At 42.4% G+C, this 25,090-nt stretch overlaps 1 protein-coding gene across 1 annotated transcript in view; it reads right to left on the bottom strand.

Annotated features, from left to right (window-relative positions):
* DNTT (DNA nucleotidylexotransferase) overlaps window positions 1-25,090 on the bottom strand; it is a 670,580-nt gene that overhangs the window by 205,569 nt on the left and 439,921 nt on the right. Inside the window, exons 8-9 of the mRNA XM_073596073.1 lie at window positions 14,739-14,841; window positions 13,013-13,258 (exon numbers count right to left, since the gene is read on the bottom strand). Of these exons, the coding sequence (XP_073452174.1) occupies window positions 13,013-13,258; window positions 14,739-14,841 (349 nt within the window). The remainder of the gene's footprint in view (window positions 1-13,012; window positions 13,259-14,738; window positions 14,842-25,090) is intronic.

Here is a 25,090-nt window from a genome sequence, read left to right as displayed (position 1 = left end):
GTTAGACTTGTGAATAATTACACAATCCAGTTTGGTTTTACAGTCATAATCATGGATGAATGGCAGTGAGGTTCTGGACCCCCGCCATGGGCCGTAGGTAACAACAACCACTTAAATGAACACTTTATATAAAGGGCTGAATCCGCAACTTTCACTGGCAAGAAAAACATTTTTCTTCTCTTAGGATGAGAGTGATAATCATAGCAATTCAAGCGTTTTGCGACCCGGCACATCTTAAACTTAGGCAACAGTCATTACTCATTCCGCTCATTTTCCACGACTATTTGGCTTACCAATTTCAAGTACAGTCGGGCCTAAAAAGCAAGATCGAGCGCTCCCCTGGGCATGAGACAGGTGGGCATACTTAGCCTGACGAGTGGTAATAGGAGGGTAACAATCCTCGGGGGTGGCTGTATCCATAGTTGCGGCCGATGCAGGCACTTGAGTTTCCTTGGGGAGGAACCAACAGAAGGCCCGTATCAGTGATTGTCTGTCCAGAGACGAAGAAACTGGCAAGGGCCCTGGGGTCATACTCAGCTGAAGCAGGATGAATAGTTTCAGGCATAGGAGCTCCAAGATGAGCCATATTGTCCTCTAGGTAACGGTATTTCAGCACCCAGTCCTAAGATGGCGACACGTCCGACAGCGTGTCCTCCTCTGCAGAGCGACATCTCCTCCCCCTGCCAGAGGATTGGCCCACACACTCTCTGGAAACTTCAACGCCCGCCTTTCCTTCTGCACGGCACCAAAACTTCCATTTTAACCCCCGCAGCGCTGGAGTGAAGTGTCAAAAGACCAGGCTGACACTCTCCCATGAGCAATGAGACATGTTGGTTCTTCCCCACATTGCTAGAATGCACAATAACACAGTCTATACGGAGCAAATATGTTACTTGCCACTTTCCCACGGAGCAAAACGAAATCCCGATGTAGCGGTAGCCGGTTGCTATGGGCGACTGCTGTAGGATCAACACCTTTGCCCCACGTTGTAACAAGGTCAAATGTAGCAAGGTCCTGGACCTCCAAAGGCCTAATGGTGACCTCCAGAGTTAGGGAGAGCTGACATCCTTCTTTGTAGAGTGGGTTACAAGGCATGGTGGGTGTAATGCAAAATGGAGTGATGGGCGCCAGACACTTTTTGAATGCAAAAGAGATTTATTGTCTCTTAACAGAACTGTGGGAGAGAGGGTTAGGGCAAGGACACTCTTAAGTAGATGACATGTTAATTGGCAGATTCTGAGACTTCTATAGGAAGACAGCTATACAGGGAAAGGCCTCCAGCCAGACATCACTTCTGTATAGGTAGGACCGTTGTCTCCTATGGCAACAAATCTTGTAACAGTCACTAACGGTAGTTGCATTTAACTAATATAACTACTGGTAACATAAATAGTTCTCCTCGCACTCTACAGTCTCTCACTGTAGGTCTTCACTCACCGAGCTCCCAGTCTCTCACTAGACTCTCAGACCCAATCGCCACTGGATCCCCTAAGCTCTTCCACGTCACCTCTGCTGTCCCGCTGGGTCTCTAGCTTGGCACTTGCTGAAGTTTTCCCACTTCTTTACCGTCCCCGGCTGGTGGGAACACTGCTCTGGCACTTGCTTCCGCTTACTCACAGTGGTCTCCGGTAACAAGGTGGATGGTCCCTTAGATAGCCTAGCAGCCAGGTGTTCCCAGGATAGGCCTCAGGCTTCTGGCCTAGCAGCCCGGGGCAGCATAACACACGTCCACCCAGACAGCCATCCAGGTGGCACCAAACCCCTATCACCTGACTCCACCTAAATAAATAGGCTCTCCCAGCAGGCCAGGGGGCTAAAGAAACCCCTGCCAACTGGCTGAGACACCCCATCCATTCATAACCTGACCTTGCTAAGCCCTTGTCTATCTAATGTCACCAGCATAATGCCACCTAGCGACAGAAGAGAGCAGGTGCAGCAAGCCCAGAACTAGAGAGGAATCAGTGGATCTACTAACAATTAACCAGGGCAACTACCGCCTGGTAAACTAAATTTAAATTTTAACTAAATTTAAAAGCAACCCTGCCTAAACACTAGGATGCTACATAGAGATATACTTGAGGACTCTTTCACACATGCGGACCATTTGTCCATATTTCATTCATCCGTTGACATTAATGCATCTTTATGGAAAAACAGGAAAATGTGCCATTGTTCACATTATAAAACAGGAAAAAAAAGGGGGAATTTTAGGGACTTTCAGGAAGCCAAGGTCTGGTAAGACCATGTATTTACATCCCTAGGGACTTTGAATGATATCATGGCCTGGTAAGGTCATAGATATCCATCCCATTTATATTAGAAGACAAAAGTATATAAACATATACAGAGGATGTGGGACTTTATATGAAGCATATGACAGCAAAAAGATAATAGGGTGAATATGAAGGAATTTCATTAAACATTATGTTATACATACATTTTCCTGGTAATATTGATAAGTAACATACATAAGGTAATGAGACCCTTGAACACAGTTCATGGTACATATGCTGGCAGCAGCAAGAGTATGCAAAAGACAAGAAGGTACAATTTTAGTTTCATATGGTAAAAATATTTAAAATTCACCACAAAATATAAGTGTATAAGTGTATACTGTATCTACTCGAGTATAAGTCGTTCCGAGTATAAGTCGAGGCCCTAATTTACCACAAAAAAATGGGAAAAACTTATTGACCCGAGTATAAGACAAGGGTGAGAAATGCAGCAGCTACTGTAAGTGGAAAAAGAGGGTCAGCAATGCCCATCTGCAGCTGTATACCTCCCCGTGTCCTTTGCATGTATCATGTGTCCTGTGCATATGTGTCATGTGTCCTGTGTCCTGTGTATATGTGCATGTGTCATGTGTATATGTACCTGTGTCATGTACCTGTGTATATGTGCATGTGTATATGTACCTGTGTCCTGTGTATATGTATATGTACCTGTGTGCATGTGTCTGTGTGTGTGTGCATCCTACCTGTGTCCTGTGCATCCTCTGTGCGCTGCTCTGCACTGATCAGCATGTAGTATTCAGCCATTCACTGTTCAAAAGCCGCGCCTCCTCCTCGTCCAAAAAACTCCATTTCCCAGCAGTCAGCGGTCAGCCTATCACGGACATTCTCTCATCCTCATACCACGGACGAGGATGAGAGAATGTCTGTGATAGGCTGTACACTGACTGCCTATCACAGACGAGGAGGCGTGGCTTTTGAACATTGAGAGCCGCTGCCAAGTCTATGCAGCACACGCTGGCCGCCGTCTGCCTGCATGACACGCTGATCATGCAGACAGAAGGCGGTGACTCGTGTATAAGTCGAAGGGGGCACTTTGAAAATTTGGGCGACTTATACACGACTTATTTGACTTATTTGACTTATACACGAGTATATACGGTAAGTCCCACATCCCACATCCTCTGTATATGTATATATACTTTTGTCTTTATGGAAAAACAGATGTAAACGGATGATCATCTATTTATATTTGCTTTCGTCAACATCCATTTTTTGGATTGGATCATTGGATGTAAACAGACAAATGGTCTGTTTTTGCTTGAAAAAATGGCTACGGGATGAAAGTGGTTAAGGACTCTAGCTGGTGGATGTAAAAAACTGATGTAAAAACAAACGAAAAACTGATGTAAACTTCATCTGTTTTTTTTCTTGAAAAAACATGACTGAACTGATGAATTGAATGGTCCACAAGTGTGAAAGGGGCCTAAGGGATTGCTAAACATCTTTTCTAAAAGATGTAGAAAAAATTTTAAACTCTTACCACCTCTGCAGAAAGATAAGTTATTCAGAGATAAACAGTTCATGGTTCGTTTGTTTCCACTGGAGAGCCAGGCATGTGCTATGCTCAGATGGGCAGGTTGTTGGGGAAAGTGTTTTCATAGATACTCATGGAACTAAAAGGGTATCAATGGCAGCACCTCCCTTAAGAATCAGTCTTTTACCATGGCAGATTGGGAAGCCAAGATTAAAGTTCACACTTCTCTTTTACAGACCTCAGTGAATTAAGGGTGTAAATTACAGAACAACCCCTTCATGAGTATAAGGAAAAAATATAACCCATGGAGATCCTTATTATATAACATATGATTCTCAATTGTCTAACTTTTTTTGAAACTCTGTTTATTGCAAATAAAGAATACAAAATACAGGATAAATTATACAACTCGTTGCAATATGACAAATGTTACATCCAAAAATAAACATCTGTAATGGTAATAGGGGTTTAATTGAACATAGCAATAAACAGTTCAAAATTGCAACAGCCATCTTGTGTTTTTATTATACATCCAAAGGGAATTAAATTCAGCTAACTTGGCTGTCAAACCCAGATGAAAGCTAGACAGGTACAATGTCATGCAAAAGAACATTAACCAGTGATAAAGTATGAGTAGAGTTGCACCAAGCATCCCAAATCTTATGGTGTTTACAGGGACAACCTCTAATGTCATAAGTTATTTTCTCATAGGGAATGATTTGATTGACTGAGGGACTGTGGAGATGGTTGTAGTGCGATCATCTTTGGGGCTAAAAACAAGGCTTCTCTTACAAACATTCTTGTGCACCTAGGCCATACTTCTTTACCTAAAAGCCCCAGCAGGCATATCTCCAGGTTAGCAGGACTGGGGTAGCAATTACGAATCACGTGTTGCCTGTATTGGTGTATATCTGGGCAAGACCACATAAGATCTACAAATTCTGCTCCAGACTGCCAGCATCTGGTGCAGTTGGATGTAAGGATACAATGTATGGCAAATTGGTGGACGGGCATGAGGTAAGTTTGATGTATAAGGGTACAAATTTATTGTTCATGCCTGGTGATACTGTTAAGTGAAAGGAGCATACTTCCTCCCAGTCCTCCTCAGTCATAGAGGGGATTAAGGACTGTCACTTGGACCTGACCTGCAAGGCAGCTTGATATGCAATAAATGTCAATATAACCCTAATATCAGTCCTTTGGGAGCCTGTGGATGCAGTTTTGAGTACTGGCACCAAATTGAGTAAACACAGCATGTCGTAGTTGCAAATACTCATAGAAGAATATGTGTGCTACATTATAAGTAGCCCTTAGATCAGTGGGGGTCGAATGATGATTTTCCAGGGGTCACCGAATCCTGGGCTGTTCCTGAAGCCCGCACCGCTCTCCCAGCTTTTTTGTGGCCACCCAGCAGGGCTGTCCTGGAGCCTGTGACTGCCCAGTTGGGCTGTTCCTGGAGCCTCCAGCTGCCCACTCAGCCGCTTCGCGGCCGCCCATTCAGTTCACAGCATGGCTGGGGGGCAGAGACTAGAGGTAAGCTGACTGGTGAGGAATGTGAAGTGGGAGGGGCTGAAGGAGACCCTATCTCCTGATTTCGGCATAGGTGTCACTGCTGCGAGACACCACAAAGTCGGAGACACAGTGAAGCCGGAGACACAGTGAGTAACACTACCTGTGATTATAGTTGCCATTAAGGCCCCTTTCACACTGGGGCGGTTTGCAGGCGTTATTGCGCTAAAAATAGCGCCTGCAAACCGCCCCTAAACAGCCTCCGCTGTTTGCTCAGTGTGAAAGCCCGAGGGCTTTCACACTGAAGCGGTGCGCTGGCAGGAGAAGAAAAAATCTGCTGTCAGCCGCATCTTTGGAGCGGTGAAGGAGCGGTGTATCCTAAACCTCTCCTGCCCATTGAAATCAATGGGACAGCGCGGCTATAGCACGGTAATACCGCGGCTATAGCCGCGCTATACGAGGGGTTTTAACCCTTTTTCGGCTGCCAGCGGGGGGTTAAAACCGCACCGCTAACGGCCGAATACCGCGGTAAAACAGCGCTAAAAATAGCGCTGTTTTACCGCCGACAGCCCCTACCGCCCCAGTGTGAAAGGGGCCTAAAAGTCCCCACTACAGTTCTCAGATCAGCAGATGACTTAGATCAAGAGCACCTAAGTTGGCTGATCAGAACTCCCCCAGCACTGCCACTAATCCGAACTCCCCTAGCACTGCCACTCATCCCAAATCCCTGCCACTCATCCCATCCCCCCCCCCCACCAGCACTGCCACTCATCCCAACTCCCCGCCAGCACTGCCACTCATCCCATTCAACCCCCCCCCCCCCCCCCCCCACCAAGGAGTAAGAGAAGGAATAAAAATAGAGAATACATGGATGGGAAAGGAAAAGAGGGGGAGGAACAAAGAAAAAGGGAGAGAAAGAATAAAAGAAAGAACAAGAAAGAGAGCTAGAGAGCGGGATGGGGGAAAAAAACAAGAAATTAGGATAGAGAGAGATAAAAGGGAAAGAAAGGAGAACACAGAGAAAGAGTGGTACATCCTAAAATGTACCATAAGAGGTTTTAATACTGTATGAGTGGAAGGGACTCAGGGAGCGCTAAATGTCTATGGGTTAGGGGCACACATTACATGTCTTGCCTTGGGTGCTGACAACCCACACTACAAAAATAATTTTACTGTTAGGGGTCCCCACAACTTGGGAAATTTTATCAAGGGGTCACGGTACTAGGAAGGTTGAGAACAAATGATCAAAAGTGTGAAAAATACAATTACTATGTAAGTCAGCCAAAACAAGCAGACTTCAAAACATGGAAATGAGTTTATTTGGGTAAAAATTTGGTTTACCCAACAATTTATGTAACTTTACACAAGGAAATCTTTATTTTCATCAATGTGGCTGTTAATGTCAACTCTCATTGCACAGATGATGCAAACACACTGAAACTGAATTTTTGTATATTACTAGTATAGGATATCAGCTCTTCCTTTAGACACATTCTACGGTTAATTTTCCTAGCCAGGTATGTCATATTGGGAACCACCATTCTTTGTACAGTACCCCTCCATGAGCTACCTATACATTTTAGACCTCAGCCAACATGTCACCCATCCTGGACAATTCCACATCTTTTGCACTTAGGCGGCATTAATCTTACTATCCTGGGCTCTCTTTTTCCCCTTCCCCTGACTGAACCCTCAAATAGGTCCCTGTGTCTCCTCTCCTCTCCCCAGATGGATATCACTCTGACCTGGGTATTCTCTTCAAATCACCCTACTCTGTGGTATTTTCTTCCTATTACTTTGAGCCAGGTTATTCTCTTAAAATTATCTTGACCCAGGATGTTCTCTTTCTATAACCCTGGCCCACAGTTTTGATGTCATATTACCTTGACCCTGGGTATTCATTTCATATTGCCCTGATCCAGGTTATTTTCCTCATATTACACTGATCTAGGGTATTCTATCCATAGTACCCTAACCCTCAGCATGTTCTCTTCATGTTATCCTATTTCTTCTGGCCACAGAAATTGTTCCTAGCAGGGGCGTAACTACCACCATAGCGACCCATGCAGGCGCTATGGGGCCTGCAGCTGAGTGGGGCCCAGTGAGGATAAGAGCACCGCCGGCACAGTCTCCCAGCCAGGGGAAGAGAGAGGAAAGGAAGAGGCGAGCTGTCCGTATCAGCAGAGAGCTGAATTGCCCGATGTAAGAGCTTTCATTAGAATTTTCAGTGTTCCCGGGGCTCACGTCACATAGCTCCACCTTTTGGCCCGGTGCCTTTGATAGATAGAACGCCGATCCAATGCGGGATGTGTGACATAATCAAAGGCGTTGGGCCAAGAGGTGGGGCTATGTGACGATGAGCCCTGGGAAGACAGGAAATTCAAATGAAAGCTATTACAGCGGGCAATCCCGCTCTCTGCTGATCTGGGTGGCTTGCCTCTTCCTCTGCATAGGTGGGGCTGTATGGGGCACAGGTCACGCTGCATTGGGCACAGGTCACGCTGTATGTGGCACAGGTCACGCTGCATTGACACTAGGGCAGCTGTGGGGGGGGGGGCTGTTTGCAGGGGGGCCCCATACAACATTTTGCTATGGGGCCCTGCTATTTCTAGTTACGCCCCTGGTTCCTAGTACACTCTACCTCCTGGCTGCAGGCACTGCTCCTGACACTTTGTTTGTCAAACTCTGCTGCTTCAAGCCCTTGTAGTTGGACACGGTAATTCCTGATACGATTTGTTTGCCGATCCTTGCATTTCTAAGCCTTTGCAGCTGGACAAAGCTGCTCCTGGTACACTCCATTTGACAAACTCTGTTCCTTTGAGCCTCTGCAGCCTGGCACTTCAATTCCTGGTATGCTTAGTTTGCCAAACTCTGCTTCCCTTAGCCTTTGCAGCTGGACAGGGTTGCTTCTGGTACTCTCCATTTGCCAAAATCTGCTCCTCCAAGCCGTTGCAGCTGGGAACATCCAAGCATGTCTCTGGTGATTTCACTAGCATCCTCTTTTTCTTCTCTAGTTACCTGGTTGTCTCTGCCAGTGGTCCTTTTGCATCTTCCTGACAGTATCTGGGGAAACAACCTGGCAGGATGCAGAGTCCAAACCTGGTGAATACCCTCTCCCCCTTAGACTCTGTTCCCTGTTCCCATATTACCCTGACCTAGGGTGATCTATCTTTAGTACCCTGACCCAGCATTTTCTCTTCCTGCCACAGACACTGTTCCTGTTTACATTCTACCTGTGGTTCCTGGCTGCAGGCATTATTCCTGATACTCTGAGGCTGATATACTAAAGGCAAATTGACTGTGCACTTTGCAATCTACAAGAGCAGTTGCTCCAGAGCTAAATAAATGAGCAGCTCTGCTGACTTCTATCATCCAATCATGTGCAAGCAAAAATGCAGTTTTTTTTTTCTATTATTATCCTTGCATGTGATTGGGTATTCTTTGTAAAGTGAACCTTAACCTCATTTACTAAGCTCTGGAGCAACTGCACTTGCAGGGTGCCAATGCACTTTGCAAAGTGCACAATCTATTTGCCTTTAGTAAGTCAACCCCTCTGTTTGTCAAGCTCTGCTACTCTAAGCCCTTGCAGCTGGGGAAAGATACACTTCCCTGTTCCTCAGTGAAGCCAGTTGTATTCAGGGTATTGCCCAGTTCACTCCATTTCACTTGGTTCATGACAAATTACTTAAGCCAGCCATACACGGTTCGAATCTCGGCCGATTCAGCAGGAACCGGCTGAGATTCAAACCATTAATGGGCAGGCTGAATGTACCAAGCTGATCAATAGATGTAAGATCAGAGGATGAAAACGATTACGAAAAGCTAGAAATCAGGAAAAAGGCCACTGATATAAATAAGTTATTCATTGATTTTTCTCTCTGCCTGAAAATGGTAGTTATGCTTTTCTTGGTGTAAAAAAACTGTGCAGCACTGATTAAGCCTGGGAAGCACAATATATACTTTGTCCAGCACTCAGATATAATAGTATCACTTTACTTGACTAATGTTAGTTCTGCCTGTCTGCAGCTCCCTAATTACAGTATGTATGCTGCTTGTAACACACTGTTCAATTGTGCATCTGCTGGGGGAGTGTGTGACTTTATACACACGCACAAATTCATATGTACAACGTGAATGATAATAACATTTTGTAAGACAAGCCTTTGCATTTACTCCTACAAGAACTTAACATTCAATCGTGAATTTTGGGTAACAAAGTGATATACTGATTGGCTTAATAATATATCGGGAAATGGCATATTCTTACAGCAAAATATATCCTCTTGTATGTATTTAAAAAAATCTGACATTATGCAACAAAGTACTTTTGCTAACATGTTAAGGCTAGATTATTTTTTAAGAATTATTTACAAATAAAATGCAATACCAACTTATGTAGGCGGTTTAATTATCAGATATATTGGGAAATAAAGGTCTATAAAGGGCAATAGGGTACAGTAACCCATGGCGTTTAATCAGAAAACAGATGTTATCAGTCTCCTGAAATTAAAGTGAACTTCAGGGCAAAGTAACAAGTCCATTTAAAAGAAACTCCCTCCCCAGTGGTAACTTCCCTATCAAAATGAAATGAAATACTTAGTGCCGCTGGGTATGGTGGAGCAAGTGATGTCCTCTTATTTCTCCTTGGATACAGTGTTGGGTGCTTGTGTGGCCAATCCTTAAGCAAGCCATAGATGAATCGATTTTCTTCCCTTCCACCACAGGCAGTAGGAAAGAAAATCTTTCGATTCCCGGGGCGGGGGGGGGACACTTGCCATCTGACGGAATACAATGAAAACTGCTAGCGGCTAAAGCCACTGGTTGTAATTACATGAAGAAAAATCCGAGAGGCTGGTTGTATCCAAGTTGATCGATGGATCCCTGCTGAACCAGCTGAATTTTAATTCATGTATGGCCAGCTTTAGGGTGGTTCGCTGTCACGGGAGGACACTTACCTTGTGTAAGCTCTGATCGGATTGATGTGGAATTAATATGGTTCATTTTTGCTCTTTTGATTTTGTTTTAGTGGGAAAATGGGGTGGCCGGGTAGCAAATAGATTTTTAAAGCAGTGAGGGACGGTCCATTATGTGAACCTGTTATGTTGCCCTGGAACAGTACAGGTTCAGACCACCCAATCTTTGCTATGTAAATGACAGCATCAACAGAAAAACAGAGATTATGGGGTTTATTTACTAAAACTGAAGAGTGCAAACCCTGATAGGACTTTGCATGGTAGCCAATCAGCTTCTAACTTCAGCTTGTTCAATTAAACTTTGACAAAAAAAAAAAACTGGAAGCTGATTGGTTTCTATACAGTGCAAACAACTGGCCACTGCCCCCACCTATAACTGGCCTTCGCAGCAAGCAGCATAAGGACGGTCGGCCCATGTCAAACAAAACCAAAGCCAAACGAAAAATTCCCAGCTCAACTCATCAGCCAGCCTGCTACCAACCAAATTCTCCTGTCTAACAATTTGCGTTAAAAACAGGGGTTTGCAAATACATGCGTAAGCTGCAGATCCACTTCACTGCTCCCCAGTATTATCTGCAGTCCTAACACTGTACATTTATAAGAGCCTCCATAGTTGAAGCACATGCATTCTAATGGATAGATAGAGGGCAGGTGAGCCCGGAGGTAGCCCACTCCTCCAAATAGCACAGGGGTGCACTGGACACCCAGCACATAGCACAATGGCGTCCAGTGCGTCCCTTCACCAACATAACATCAGTACAAACAACTGGCCACTGCCCCCACCTACAACTGGCCTTTGCAGCAAAGAGCACATGGAAGGGCGACGCATGTCAAAAAAATCATTCTATACAGAGCTGCACCAGATTTTGCACTCTCCAGTTTTAGTAAATCAACTGCATGATCTCTTAATACATAAAGCAAATACATTGGTAAAACTGCTTTGAGCAAAGCTGTTGTTTCAATGACATTGCTGGGATAATATGTTTAAATATAATGACCATTATGGCAGTGTTGAGAGAACGGGACGTTTTACACTAGCAAGGCACAGATAAGGCACAATAATCCATAATGACCAATAACAATAATTTTTCATTGTTATACACAAGGCTGTTCTAATACGCACATAAACCTATGGCAATAGAAAAAATTGTAGGCCCACCTTTATAAATGTTAGTGCCTTTGTATCACATTATAACGCAACACAGGACAAAAGTTTTACTTTGATATAAGTTGAGTGAGTTCATTTTACATAGTTACATAGTTAGTCAGGTTGAAAAAAGACACACGTTCATCTAGTTCAACCAAAAAAACAAGTTCAACCAAGTTTTAGACTTTAAAAAAATGTCAGCATAAAACTTGCCACCATTCTGCCCAGCCACTGACTGCATTCTCTCCATTGACAGCTATATTTTCACTTTTTTAGGCCAATTGGCTTGGGCCACGCTCTCTTATCACAGTCAACTAGGTAGGCTTAGCCACCATTCAAGCCTGAGTGTATTGTAGTGTGATTCCCTACACCTGACTATGCTAAACAAGTAGAATCCCATTGTTTGTAATAGTGCCTGTCCACATTTCAATGTACAGTCTACGCCCTACGTTCAGAGAAGTACATGAGATATTTTTCTAGCATAATCAGGTGTTTTAGGACCCACAGACTTCAGTGGAAGTGTGCAATATGTGTGTTTTTGTGCATTTTGGCACACGTATTCACACACAAAGAACTCCTTGCCGAACCCAGGAAACAAATGCCTGAAGCTTGATATATGTGCAAAAAAATGCCCCAAAATCACCAGGAATACACTCTGCTGAAGAATGAATGCAGTCCTTCTGTCACACTAATAAGATCAATCTTGTATCAAAGCCACACATGGCATAAAGATTGTAAAAATAAAAAAAAAAGAGCCTAAATTTGACTGACAGTCCAGATAAAGCTTATTCATCACAGTAATTGCAATAAAACAGCCCATACATTTCAGAGGTCCCAAGGGGCTCTCTTTGACAGGGCTAAAAAGCAATACAACTCTTCTATATTACCATGGAACACTGAGTGTGGGGCCAAAGTAGTTAGAAGATGCAGACTGTCCAGTCTGCGTCAGTACACCAAGAACCAATAGCCTTAAGAGCAAGGCAAACTGTCTCCCTTCTCTGTTGGCAATTGATGTACAGACTCATTGAGGTTTAACCATAAGTGTATAGTACATTATTACATCAACAATGACCCTTAAATTGTGCAGGGACAGCAACAATGATGACCCAGATGGGTAACTCTGGCAGACAGAGGGCAGTTTAAAAATTTTTTATATAAGAGAACTTGTTACTGAAAGCTATGAGGAATTGGAACATCTTCACTGTTCATTGGAACCAAATAGGGTTCCTTGGCCATAACAAGGATCACTGCTTTCACAGTTTTTTATTACCTTCTGAGACATCAGAAATGGTTTAGAAATCCAAGAGATGGAGCATTATCTGCTTTAATCGAACCAGGTATGGTCGTTTTTTTCATCAAATTATCTTCAAATGCTAATGTATAGAGGCTGATTTAATAGAATCTAATTACTCGGTCATATAAATAGCAAATCCCTGTTTTTTGAATAAAGACTCTCAACTCCAAATCAGCCAATATTATAAGCCTCCTAAATCAGATATATTGTATTCCCTCTTGTGTTTCCTGTCAAATGCTACCATGATATGCTGTTCAAAGTCTTACTGAAGTTTATTACAAAGCTAAATAATTTGAGGGTACTAGAAAAGTATATTCATACCTGTGAGCCTGTCCATCCAAGAAGCGCAAAGGCATATTGCTCGTATGGGGTTACTACCAGGTCTACGCGAATAGCCTTCCATCTTCGGTGGGCATAAGACTCTTTAGCATTTTTAGTTTCTTCTTCTTTTTGAAGCCGAAGAATTAGAAAGCACTTTTGGAAATGATCAAGTGAATCTACACATCTGCTTGGGCGTTTTGTGTCATCAAACGTAGACTCCACAAGGTCATGGAAAAGCAGTAGGCTCTAAAAATAATGATAATAATAACAAATGAACATCTCGTACTATGATGTGTATTATGTGTATAATATGTAAAGAGGACCCTAAACTAAGCTTCTCTGGCACCCAAAAAGACAACCATGGTGGTGGGGCACATGCACTCTAACAAACTATAATGTGCAGACAGATGCAGCCTGTTAGTGGTTTGAACGTACTGTAGAGCTCCCCTTTTTTTAACCACTTCAGCTCTGGAAGATTATACCCCCTTCATGACCAGTGCATTTTTTGCGATACGGCACTGTGTTATTTTAACTGACAATTGCGCGGTCATGTGACACTGTACCCAAATAAAATTGATGTCCTTTTTTTTCCACAAATAGAGCCTTTCTTTTGATGGTATTTGATCACCTCTACAGGGTTTTTTTTTTGTTTTTTTTCACTATACACAAAAAAAAGACAATTTTGAAAAAAAAAAAACAATATTTTTTACTTTCTGCTCTAAAACACATCCAATAAAAAAAAGGAAAACAATCAAATTTCTTCATCAATTTTGGTCAATATGTATTCTGCTACATATTTTTTGGTAAAAAATCACAATAAGTTTATATTGATTGGCTTGTACAAAATGATAGCATCTACAAACCTTTTGCTATATTTATGGAATTTTTATTTACTTTTCTTTTATTTTTTACTAGTAATGGCAGCGATCAGCAACTTATAATGGGACTGCGATATTGCAGCGGACAAATTGGACACCTAACTGAAACTTTTGACACTTTTTTGGAAACCAGTGACATTAACACAGTGATCAGTTCTAAAAATATGCACTGTCACTGTACTAATGACACTGGCTGGGAAGGAGTTAACATCAGCGGCGATCAAAGCGTTAACTGTGTGCCTGACTGGTGTTTCAGTGTAGTGGGGGAGGTGCTTTTACTAGTGGAGGGTGTGAATCGGTGTTCCTGCTTTAAAGGAAAACAGGATCCATGCCTTTTGTACTGCCAGAACGGCAATCTGCCTTGTTTACAGATCACTGTTCTGCCTGTGTACAGAATGATCAGCGCGTTCCGGCGGACATGAGGTCCATGGAACCTGCTGTGTGTACACAGCGGGAGCGAGCCACCGCCAGCGCACACTCACGCCTGATACCCGGAAGTGCAGGATCACGTTATCTATAAGTGATCCTGCACAGCGCAGTTGCCCTGTAGCAGCAAATGTGCTATGGAGCGGTCAGCAGGTGGTTAATAATAATTTTTTTTAAATTCTTGGTTCTGCATATGGTACTCATGTCCTGCTCCATGGTCTCAGTAATGTTTGTTTTTTAACTAATGTTGTAACGAATAGTCTGTATATGGCTGACACTGCTTAAATGAATGGGCCCCTTTGGCTACCATCTATAACACTGCTGGTTTATCGTCAGCTAATTATATCTCTAGAAAGTAAATCCTGGATGATTTATTAGTGCAGAGGAGCATCAGTTATTTATGGTAATAAAATATTACTTACCCGGTTCTTCAGTACTTTAATGGTTTTGTGCAAAATTTGTTTTTCATCTTCTTTGCAGGGACATGTAATCAGGATATCCACATCATGGCCAATATGTTTACCCCTGTATAAAACACATAGTTATCATACCAGTTATATATAATTCAATATTTCATGAATGTTTTTAAAATCATTGCACATAATTTGACTACCATTACAAAAAAAATGTCAATTAAACAACTTTGAATTCCAAAAACTAAACCAATAGAATTGTTTTTGTTTGTTGAGGTTAAAGCACAATTCCAGTCAAAACGTTGTTTTCCTTTTACTTCCTGTCCCTGTGACTTCAGGACAAAAACTAGAGATCATGTTTGTCATTGAAATAGCAAAATACTGCAGAATGGTACATTCTAGGTACATTAACTATAAATAAATGGTCCTTTTACCATCTAAAACTAGCACAACCTGTGGCACATTTATGATGCATCTATAAATTATTAAATGTGTTGCAGAGTTTACGAATGCTTAAAAATCTAAATTTTTTTAAACGTATGTTATCTATTTTTACATTTCAGTAAAATCTTTATTTCCCAAACAAATATTTAATTTATGTTTCACTCATAAATGTGGAGTCACAGAGCATTATGAGTTTTTTTAAAGAGAGAGCACAGCAGAAGAGGTTTGCTTTCAGATCCTTTGTTGCTATTTGAAGCAGAATTAAACCCAAAAGCAAACCTTTATGATAAAGCAGCCTACCAATTCTTAGATGTGATGGCTGTATTAGTTTTCTTTTTTAAGGCTTTATTTCCTCTATTTTCACTTGGTGATCTCACCAGTAAGTCAGTTATATTTCAACAGAGCAAGCTCTTTTCCAGACGTATCAGTTTACAGGTATGAAACAAATCATGTTAACACTGACAGTAAAGCTTGCAATGGTCAGCTTTTATTTATTTGTGTAAGCCTTTTTCCTAAAAGACAAAAAAAAGTTTGCTGTAACTAAATATAAAGTGTCAGCTGGAGTGTTTTAATGTGTTAGTGTATTTAAAGCTGCAAGTACATTTAACACTACCCCTCCCCCCCCCAGACTGTTGCTGTCTGCTGTGTTCCATGTGACCATTCATCCAGGGGCTGTGCCACCTGTGCTCATTTTTAGGCTTTTTTTCACTCTGTTTTCACCTGGTGGTCAGTAAAACACCTCCTGTATTAAAGTGCCCCCACTCTGAGCACAGGGGGCACAGCAGACAGCAGCATTGTCAATCTTGGGGGAGAGAAGTGTTGGGAGTGCTAGCAGATTTAAATACGCTAACAAATTGGAGGGAAGGGACACGCTCCTCTTCACATGACACACCTGAACAGAGCTAAGGCTGTCAATCACAGGCTGTGCGGGAGCTCCCTTTTGTTGTCAGGAAAACTTGTCAGAAGTGACTCATACTGAGTTAATGTAGCAGAGAGAATTGACACTTAGTGCTCTGGATTGAAAGTACAAAATACATTGGGATATGCTTTGCTCATATTACATGTCTGTGGTTTACAACCACTTCTAACCACTTGTCGCAGAATCATGATTGTGTTCAAGTGGTTATACCGGGGTTATGGCTGCAGCTGTATGGCATAACCCTGGTAATTTTTTTTTCAGCCAGCGATGCGCTTATATCTATAATCTAACCTAGTAGCTAAGTAGCCGCTTTTACAGGTGACAAGAGGGGACGTCCCTCCCTTTCTGCAGCCACTCCGGGCTCCCCTATGTAATTGAGGAGCCCAGTATATGATCTGGCGGTGCAATCTCTATGGTCTAGAACAGGGGTCTCCAAACTTTTTAAACAAAGGGCCAGTTTACTGTCCTTCAGACTTTAAGGGGGGCCAGACTGTGGCCATTGGGATTAGAAAAGTTCCCAATGTCAGTGGCAAAAAAAATCTTTAGTGTCAGTGGAAGGAATAGTTCCCCATCGTTTGTGTCATTGGCAGGAATTGTGCCCCATCACTGGTGTCATTGGGCCCCATCACTGGTGTCATTGATAGAAATTGTGCCCCTTCATTGGTGTCAGTGGGGGGAATAATAGCCTATTGTTGGTATCATTGAATGAAATATTGCCCCAGGGGCCGGATAAAATAGAGCAAAGGGCCGCAGTTTGGAGACCACTGGTCTAGGAGGCCGGAAGCGGGGTCATTTTGCTACTTCCGGTTAGGCTAGATATAAACACTGCCTTTTTTTTTTTCTTTTTTTTGGAAAGCATGAGATCAATTTTTTTTTGGTCATGCCTTATTTCTATCACAAGATGTTACTCAGGATTGTTTGCGCACAGAAGTGAATACATGCATAGGTTACGCATGCATATGTAAAAGATGTTGGCACCACACATGTGAGATATCGCAGCGAACGTTATAGCAAGAGCAATCATTTTAGTGCTAGACCTTCTTTGTAACTCTGAACTGGAAACTTGTAAAAATGTTTAAAGCTTATGAAGATTTTTAAGTATCGTATTTTGTCACCATTCTACGAGTGTGCGCAATTTTGAAGTGTGGCACTTTAGGTATCTATTTACTCAGCGTAACATCGTCTTTTATAATTTACCAAAAAATTGGTAAATTTAATCCTGTTGAGGTCTGCCTGTGGTGCATGGATCAGAAGGGTAGGTGTCCAAAAGCTGGCTTTAAATTCAGAAGCATCATTGAGCCAATGGGCTCCCGCTGCTGTCTCAGCCATTGAGAAGGGAGAGTCCTGGGACAGCCAAGGCTATCGTGAACATTTCTGGATTAAACAACACTTGGGTAAGAATTGGGGGGGCTGGGGAGGCTGCACACAAAGTTTTTTACCTTCATGCATTCTAAAAAACCTTCAGCCTTTAGAACCACTTTAAGTTGTTGTCCTTAACAACCAATCACAATTCTGATTTATTTTAAAAGGTGAGGGCAAATTGGCTGTTCTTGGCAGCAGCTCAATTTTCTTTCTTACGGTTTTAATGAGACACTTTTACTGACTAAAAGCATAAGTTTATGAAAATTATAAGACTTTCCCCACTATATTATTTGTCCCCTTAGCATAAGCATATTAGTGAATGTAGCTCATTGGAGACAATGTTCTCTATTTCTTGCTAAATCGCCATTATAAGAGAAGGAACAATTCTCAACACGGAGCAGTGTAACATGTCTGAAAATAAATTCCTGGAGGGAAATATTTACTAAAACATGTGCTACATCTGGCAAAATGATCAGCATCATCGCTTTGCAAGCACACATTTTCAAATCAGATTCACTCCAATGCAGATCATTTGCTCTGGCGCCATCTGAAAATAATTAGAATATGCTATTTCTGTCAGAAACCTGTTTATAGCTTTTTTAATATGTACAATTATTTGCAAACGTGCTGTGCATATTAAAGAGTTCAGACTTAGCGTTTAGTCAAAGGGAATTTCAAGCTCAAATGAAAGTGCCAGAAAAAAAAGAATACCAGTCAAGTCAAAATAAAAGTGGCTAAGTTGTTAGCACTTCCGCCAGGCAGCACTAGGTTTGTGGGTTCAAATTCCAACCACGGCACTGCCTGCATGTAGAGTGCATGTTCTCCCTGTGCCTGTGTGGATTCCTTCCGGGTACTCCGGATTCCTCCCACACTCCAAAGACATGCTGGTAGCTTAATTGGCTCCTTTTTAAATTGGCCCTTGTATATGTATGAATGTGAGTTAGCGACCTTAGATTGTAAGTTCCCTGAGGGTAGGGACTGATGTGAATGTACAAAATATATACAAAATAAATATGAGACGCTGTGCAAATTGATAGCACTATATAAGTACCTGTAATAATAATTAATAGTAAAATGAATGTGGTCAGCATCCTGCAGTGCTGTGGGACATGAGATCACTTCCAGCAGGTATCCTAAAACCCTTTTCAGCTAATTTTTTGCTCCTAGTGTCATGCTGGGGAGATTTACTTTCACTTCCTGTCATAGAGACATGATAGGAAATGAAAGGAAGTTTCTCAAAAGTGAACAGATTTCCCACGTTCGAGCTGTCACTGAAATAGATGTACCCATTGAAGATTTTGCCTCACCTCTTGCACCCAGCAAGGGCGTCACAGCTAGCTTCCCAAAGTACACATGCCGAGGACCTAAAAAATGGCAAAGAATCGGCCCAAGCAAGGATGGCGCTGGATTTCCTGGACATGCAAGTGTCCTTTTATTAAAAGTCAGCAGCTACAGTATTTGTAGCTGCTGATTTTTATTTTTTTTTTGGGGGGGGGACTGATGATCCTCTCTAAACTAACGAAAGGAACACAGACGGCAATAAAAATGTACAATATGGAAAATAATACCATTAACTCTTTTACTTATTCCTATAAATCATACATCAATTATTCTGTACAACAAACACCTATTAAACAGACAGTAAGAGATATTCCTCTTGCACACTGCTGCATGAAAACTCTGTTTTCAGGCATACATGTGTTTTTTTTTTCTTGCTAATCTAAATGCAGCCCATTATTTTCAATGTGCCTGTACACACAAGCGCGTAAACACCAGTTAAAAAAAAAAATTAAAAAATGGAAATCTGAATTGCTGGATCTGAATTGCTGGTGCAAATATGCACAAATGCCACACTTCCTTCTTGAAAATAAAGTAGAAGAATTTTTATGCTAGTGTTTGCAAACTCGCAGATAGGTGAGTGATATATGCCCATAGCCCATCCTTGTGTTTTTTTTTTCTGCCAGGAATGTCTGATGCTTCTACATCAGTACAGTGTACAAAATGCCCTAGGGCTTTCTACAAACTTGGTTATATTTACCTCATTGCAGGTTAGTACTTCTGTTATGCCCTGTACACACAAGTTTTGCTGTCGGAATAAACTCTGAAGATTTTTCCGACGGAGTTCCGACGGAATTCCGCTCAAGCAGTCTTGCATACACACGGTCACACCAAATTCCATCCGTACGGTGACGTACAACATGTACGACGAGACTAGAAAACAGAAGTTCAATAGCCAGTAGCCAATAGCTTCCGTCTTGTACTTGCTTCAGAGCATGCGTCGTTTTTGGTTCGTTGGAACAGCATACTGACGAGCGTTTTTTCCGATAGTAATTTGTTCCGCCGGAAAAATATAGAATATGTTCTCTATCTAAGTCTGCCTGAATTTTCGACAGAAAAAGTCAGATGGGGCATACACACAGTCGGAATATACAATGAAAAGCTTCCATCAGACTCTTCCTGTCGGATACGCAGCATTATATATTAGACAACATTTTATTTTTTACAGAAACAGTTTTTGCATTGAGGATAATATTGTAAGAATTTCCTGAACAAGAATCCTGGATGGGTGATATGCCAAGCAACTGCATTTATCGTTCATGGTTAGCCACTAATTAACTATGTAATCCTTTATTTTAATGTAACAAAAAATTGTTTTATAATAATGGATGTGTAATGTTTTTAAAATCTGGCCTACCACGATTTCAGCAGAAAGGAATTACCACAAGCCTATTATTGCATATTCAGCCACAATTTTAGCAATTTGACCAAGGTTATCATTATTATTTCAGATACATATAAAAAGCTCAACTTAACAATAGTAGCAATTATTGTAACATTTGTTGGCCATTAAATTACAAAAAATGTGAAATTATTTGAAAGCAATAAATGCCTGGCAAAGTTGGCATGTGATTTTCTTTTAATTGTGCAAAGTTGGATTTTTAAATGCAATGCCAAGCTGCTGTTAACAAAGCAAACAGAATATTGGCATGTATTAAAAAGGGGATTAATTCCAGTGATAAAACGATAATTCTCTCGCTCTACAAGACTCTGGTCCGGCCGCACCTAGAGTATGCTGTCCAGTTCTGGGCACCAGTCCTCAGGAAGGATGTACTGGAAATGGAGCGAGTACAAAGAAGGGCAACAAAGCTAATAAAGGGTCTGGAGTAGGGATGAGCTTCGAGTTCGAGTCGAACTCACGTTCGACTTGAACATCGGCTGTTCGCCAGTTCGCCGAACAGCGAACAAATTGAGGTGTTCGCGGCAATTTCGAATGCCGCTGAACACCCTTTAAAAGTCTATGGGAGAAATCAAAAGTGCTAATTTTAAAGGCTTATATTCATGGTATTGTCATAAAAAGTGTTTGGGGACCTGGGTCCTACCCCAGGGGACATGGATCAATGCAAAAAAAAAAGTTTTAAAAATGGACGTTTTTTCGGGAGCAGTGATTTTAATAATGCTTAAAGTGAAACAATAAAAGTGTAATATCCCTTTAAATTTCGTACCTGGGGGGTGTCTACAGTATGCCTGTAAAGGGGCGCATGTTTCCCGTGCTTAGAACAGTCTGACAGCAAAATGACATTTCAAAGGAAAAAAAGTAATTTAAAACTACTCGCAGGTATTAATGAATTGCCGGTCCAACAATACACATAATAGTTCATTGATAAAAACGTCATGGGAATTCCCCACAGGGGAACCCCGACCCAAAATTTAAAAAAAATTACGAGGGGGTCCCCCTAAATTCCATACCAGGCCCTTCAGGTCTGGTATGGATTTTAAGGGGAACCCCGGCCAAAATTAAAAAAAAAAAAATGGCGTGGGGTCCCCCTCAAAATCCATACCAGACCCTTATCCGAGCATGCAACCTGGCAGGCCGCAGGAAAAGAGGGGGGACGAGAGAGCGCCCCCCCCCTCCTGAACCGTACCAGGCCACATGCCCTCAACATTGGGAGGGTGCTTTGGGGTAGCCACACCTAGTAGAAGATAGAAGATAGAAGAAAGAAGATAGAAGATAGAAGAATGAAGAAGCATTTAAATAAAGGAATTGTCAAAAACTGTCTCTTGTCATTTTTAACATTTTTGACAGTTTTTTTGTGAAATGGTAGGCCCTTACCGTTTCACACAGGGGGGAGGGCCGGGATCTGGGGGTCCCCTTGTTAAAGGGGGCTTCCAGATTCCGATAAGCCCCCCGCCCGCAGACCCCCACAACCACCGGGCAAGGGTTGTGTGGATGAGTACCCTCCCAATGTTGAGGGCATATGGCCTGGTACGGTTCAGGAGGGGGGGGCGCTCTCTCATCCCCCCTCTTTTCCTGCGGCCTGCCAGGTTGCGTGCTTGGATAAGGGTCTGGTATGGATTTTGAGGGGGACCCCACACCATTTTTTTTTTTAAATTTTGGCTGGGGTTCCCCTTAATATCCATACCAGACCTGAAGGGCCTGGTATGGAATTTAGGGGAACCCCCACATCATTTTTTTTTTTATTTTGGTTCGGGGTTCCCCTGTGGGGAATTCCCATGCCATTTTTATCAATGAACTTTTATGTGTATTGTTGGACCGGCAATTCATTAATAGCCGCGAGTAGTTTTAAATGACTTTTTTTCCTTTGAAATGTCATTTTGCTGTCAGACTGTTCTAAACACAGGAAACATGCGCCCCTTTACAGGCATAATATAGACACCCCCCAGATACGAAATATAAAGGGATATTACACTTTTATTGTTTCACTTTAAGCATTATTAAAATCACTGCTCCCGAAAAACGTCCGTTTTTAAAACTTTTTTTTGCATTGATCCATGTCCCCTGGGGCAGGACCCAGGTCCCCAAACACTTTTTATGACAATAACTTGCATATAAGCCTTTAAAATTAGCACTTTTGATTATTCATGTTCCTGTCCCATAGACTTTAACAGTGTTCGCATGTTCGAACAAATTTTTTGCCTGCTCGCAAGTTCTGGTGCGCACCGAACAGGGGGGTGTTCGGCTCATCCCTAGTCTGGAGGATATTAGTTATGAGTAGGGATGAGCTTTGCGTTCGAGTCGAACCCAAGTTCGACTGTAACATCGTCTGTTTGATCATTCGCCGGATTGAGAACAATATGGGCCGTTCAGGCCAAATTCGTTTGGCGCATCAAGGCCCATAATTCACTGCTGCATCGCAGTGCATTGCTGGCTAATGATTGGCCAAGCATGCACTATGACCCGCATGCTTGGCCAATCACAGTGCCGTCAGTAGAGAGAGCTGTAATTGGCCAAAGCCAGGGTGGCTTTGGCCAATTATGGCTCAGGGGGTTTAGAACACGCCCCACACTATATAAGGCCGCCTCCACGGCGGCCCTGTGTAGTGTGTTCCGGTGTGCTTAGAGAGAGAGAGAGACAGTGTCATTTCATTTGAGTTAGCTAGAGGCAGGACAGTCAGTGAGTTAGCTGCACTTACAGTGTATTGTGTAGATATATGCATCCCAGGTGTTGTGTATATATATATATATATATATATATATATATATATATATATATATATATATACACTGTATTCAGTTTAGCTAGATCCGTTCCTGTTTTCTTCCTATTGACAGGCAGGCTTGTCTTGTTACAGTATTTACAGCTACCTGAAGAAAATTGCTGGTGTTCTTTTGATCCTATTAGTACCACAGTCAGGCAGCTAGACTATTTACAGTTAGTGTAGTGCGTCCACCTCACAGTGTTCAGTTAAAGCTACAAGTTAGTTTAGTGTGACCTCTGCACAGTGTTCAGCTAAAACTACAAGTTAGTGTAGTGCATCCTCCTCACAGTGTTCAGCTAAAACTACAAGTTAGTTTAGTGTGACCTCTGCACAGTGTTCAGCTAAAGCTACAAGTTAGGGCAGTGTGTCCTCCTCACAGTGTTCAGCTAAAGCTACAAGTTAGTGTAGTGTGACCTCTGCACAGTGTTCAGCTAAAACTACAAGTTAGTGTAGTGCATCCTCCTCACAGTGTTCAGCTAAAGCTACAAGTTAGTTTAGTGTGACCTCTGCACAGTGTTCAGCTAAAGCTACAAGTTATGGTAGTGTGTCCTCCTCACAGTGTTCAGCTAAAGCTACAAGTTAGTGTAGTGTGACCTCTGCACAGTGTTCAGCTAAAACTACAAGTTAGGGTAGTGCGTCCTCCTCACAGTGTTCAGCTAAAGCTACAAGTTAGTGTAATGTGACCTCTGCACAGTGTTCAGCTAAAGCTACAAGTTAGTGTAGTGCGTCCTCTGAACAGTGTTCAGCTAAAGCTACAAGTTAGTGTAGTGCGTCCTCTGAACAGTGTTCAGCTAAAACTACAAGTTAGTGTATCAAAGGGAGGGTCCTAGTTACTAGTACCTAAAAAACAGGGTGACACTGTAGGTACTTGGAACGTTTACAAGTTAGTGTAGTGCGACCTCTGCACAGTGTTCAGCTAAAGCTACAAGTCAGTGTAGTGTGTCCTCTGAACAGTGTTCAGCTAAAGCTACAAGTTACTGTAGTGCATCCTCCTCACAGTGTTCAGCTGAAACTACAAGTTAGTTTTTTGCGAGCTCTGCACAGTGTTCAGCTAAAGCTACCTGTAGAAGGTTGGTGGTGTTTCCTGATCCTATCACTACTGCAGGCAGCTAAATAAGCTACAAGTTAGTTTTTTGCGAGCTCTGCACAGTGTTCACCTAAAGCTACCTGTAGAAGGTTGGTGGTGTTTTCCTGATCCTATCACTACCGCAGGCAGCTAAATAAGCTACAAGTTAGTTTTTTGCAAGCTCTGCACAGTGTTCACCTAAAGCTACCTGTAGAAGGTTGGTGGTGTTTTCCTGATCCTATCACTACCGCAGGCAGCTAAATAAGCTACAAGTTCTTTTTTTGCGAGCTCTGCACAGTGTTCACCTAAAGCTACCTGTAGAAGGTTAGTGTTTTCCTGATCCTATCACTACCGCAGGCAGCTAAATAAGCTACAAGTTAGTTTTTTGCGAGCTCTGCACAGTGTTCACCTAAAGCTACCTGTAGAAGGTTGGTGGTGTTTTCCTGATCCTATCACTACCGCAGGCAGCTAAATAAGCTACAAGTTATTTTTTTGCGAGCTCTGCACAGTGTTCAGCTAAAACTACAAGTTAGTGTAGTGCGAGCTCTGCACAGTGTTCAACTAAAGCTACCTGTAGAAGGTTGGTGGTGTTTTCCTGATCCTATCACTACCGCAGGCAGCTAAATAAGCTACAAGTTAGTTTTTTGTGAGCTCTGCACAGTGTTCAGCTAAAACTACAAGTTAGTGTAGTGCGAGCTCTGCACAGTGTTCAACTAAAGCTACCTGTAGAAGGTTGGTGGTGTTTTCCTGATCCTATCACTACCGCAGGCAGCTAAATAAGCTACAAGTTAGTTTTTTGCGAGCTCTGCACAGTGTTCACCTAAAGCTACCTGTAGAAGGTTGGTGGTGTTTTCCTGATCCTATCACTACCGCAGGCAGCTAAATAAGCTACAAGTTATTTTTTTGCGAGCTCTGCACAGTGTTCACCTAAAGTTACCTGTAGAAGGTTGGTGGTGTTTTCCTGATCCTATTACTACCGCAGGCAGCTAAATAAGCTACAAGTCCAGCGTTCTTTCGGAACACACATTCAGTGCTGCTGGAGGCTTTGTAACCGATCACAGGGTGCGTCTGT

The sequence above is a fragment of the Aquarana catesbeiana genome, linkage group LG08, assembly GCF_042186555.1.
Source record: "Aquarana catesbeiana isolate 2022-GZ linkage group LG08, ASM4218655v1, whole genome shotgun sequence".
Taxonomy (NCBI): Eukaryota; Metazoa; Chordata; class Amphibia; order Anura; family Ranidae; genus Aquarana; species Aquarana catesbeiana.
The sequence above is the reverse complement of the archived record's forward strand: the minus strand, read 5'-3'. Positions and strand labels throughout refer to the sequence as shown.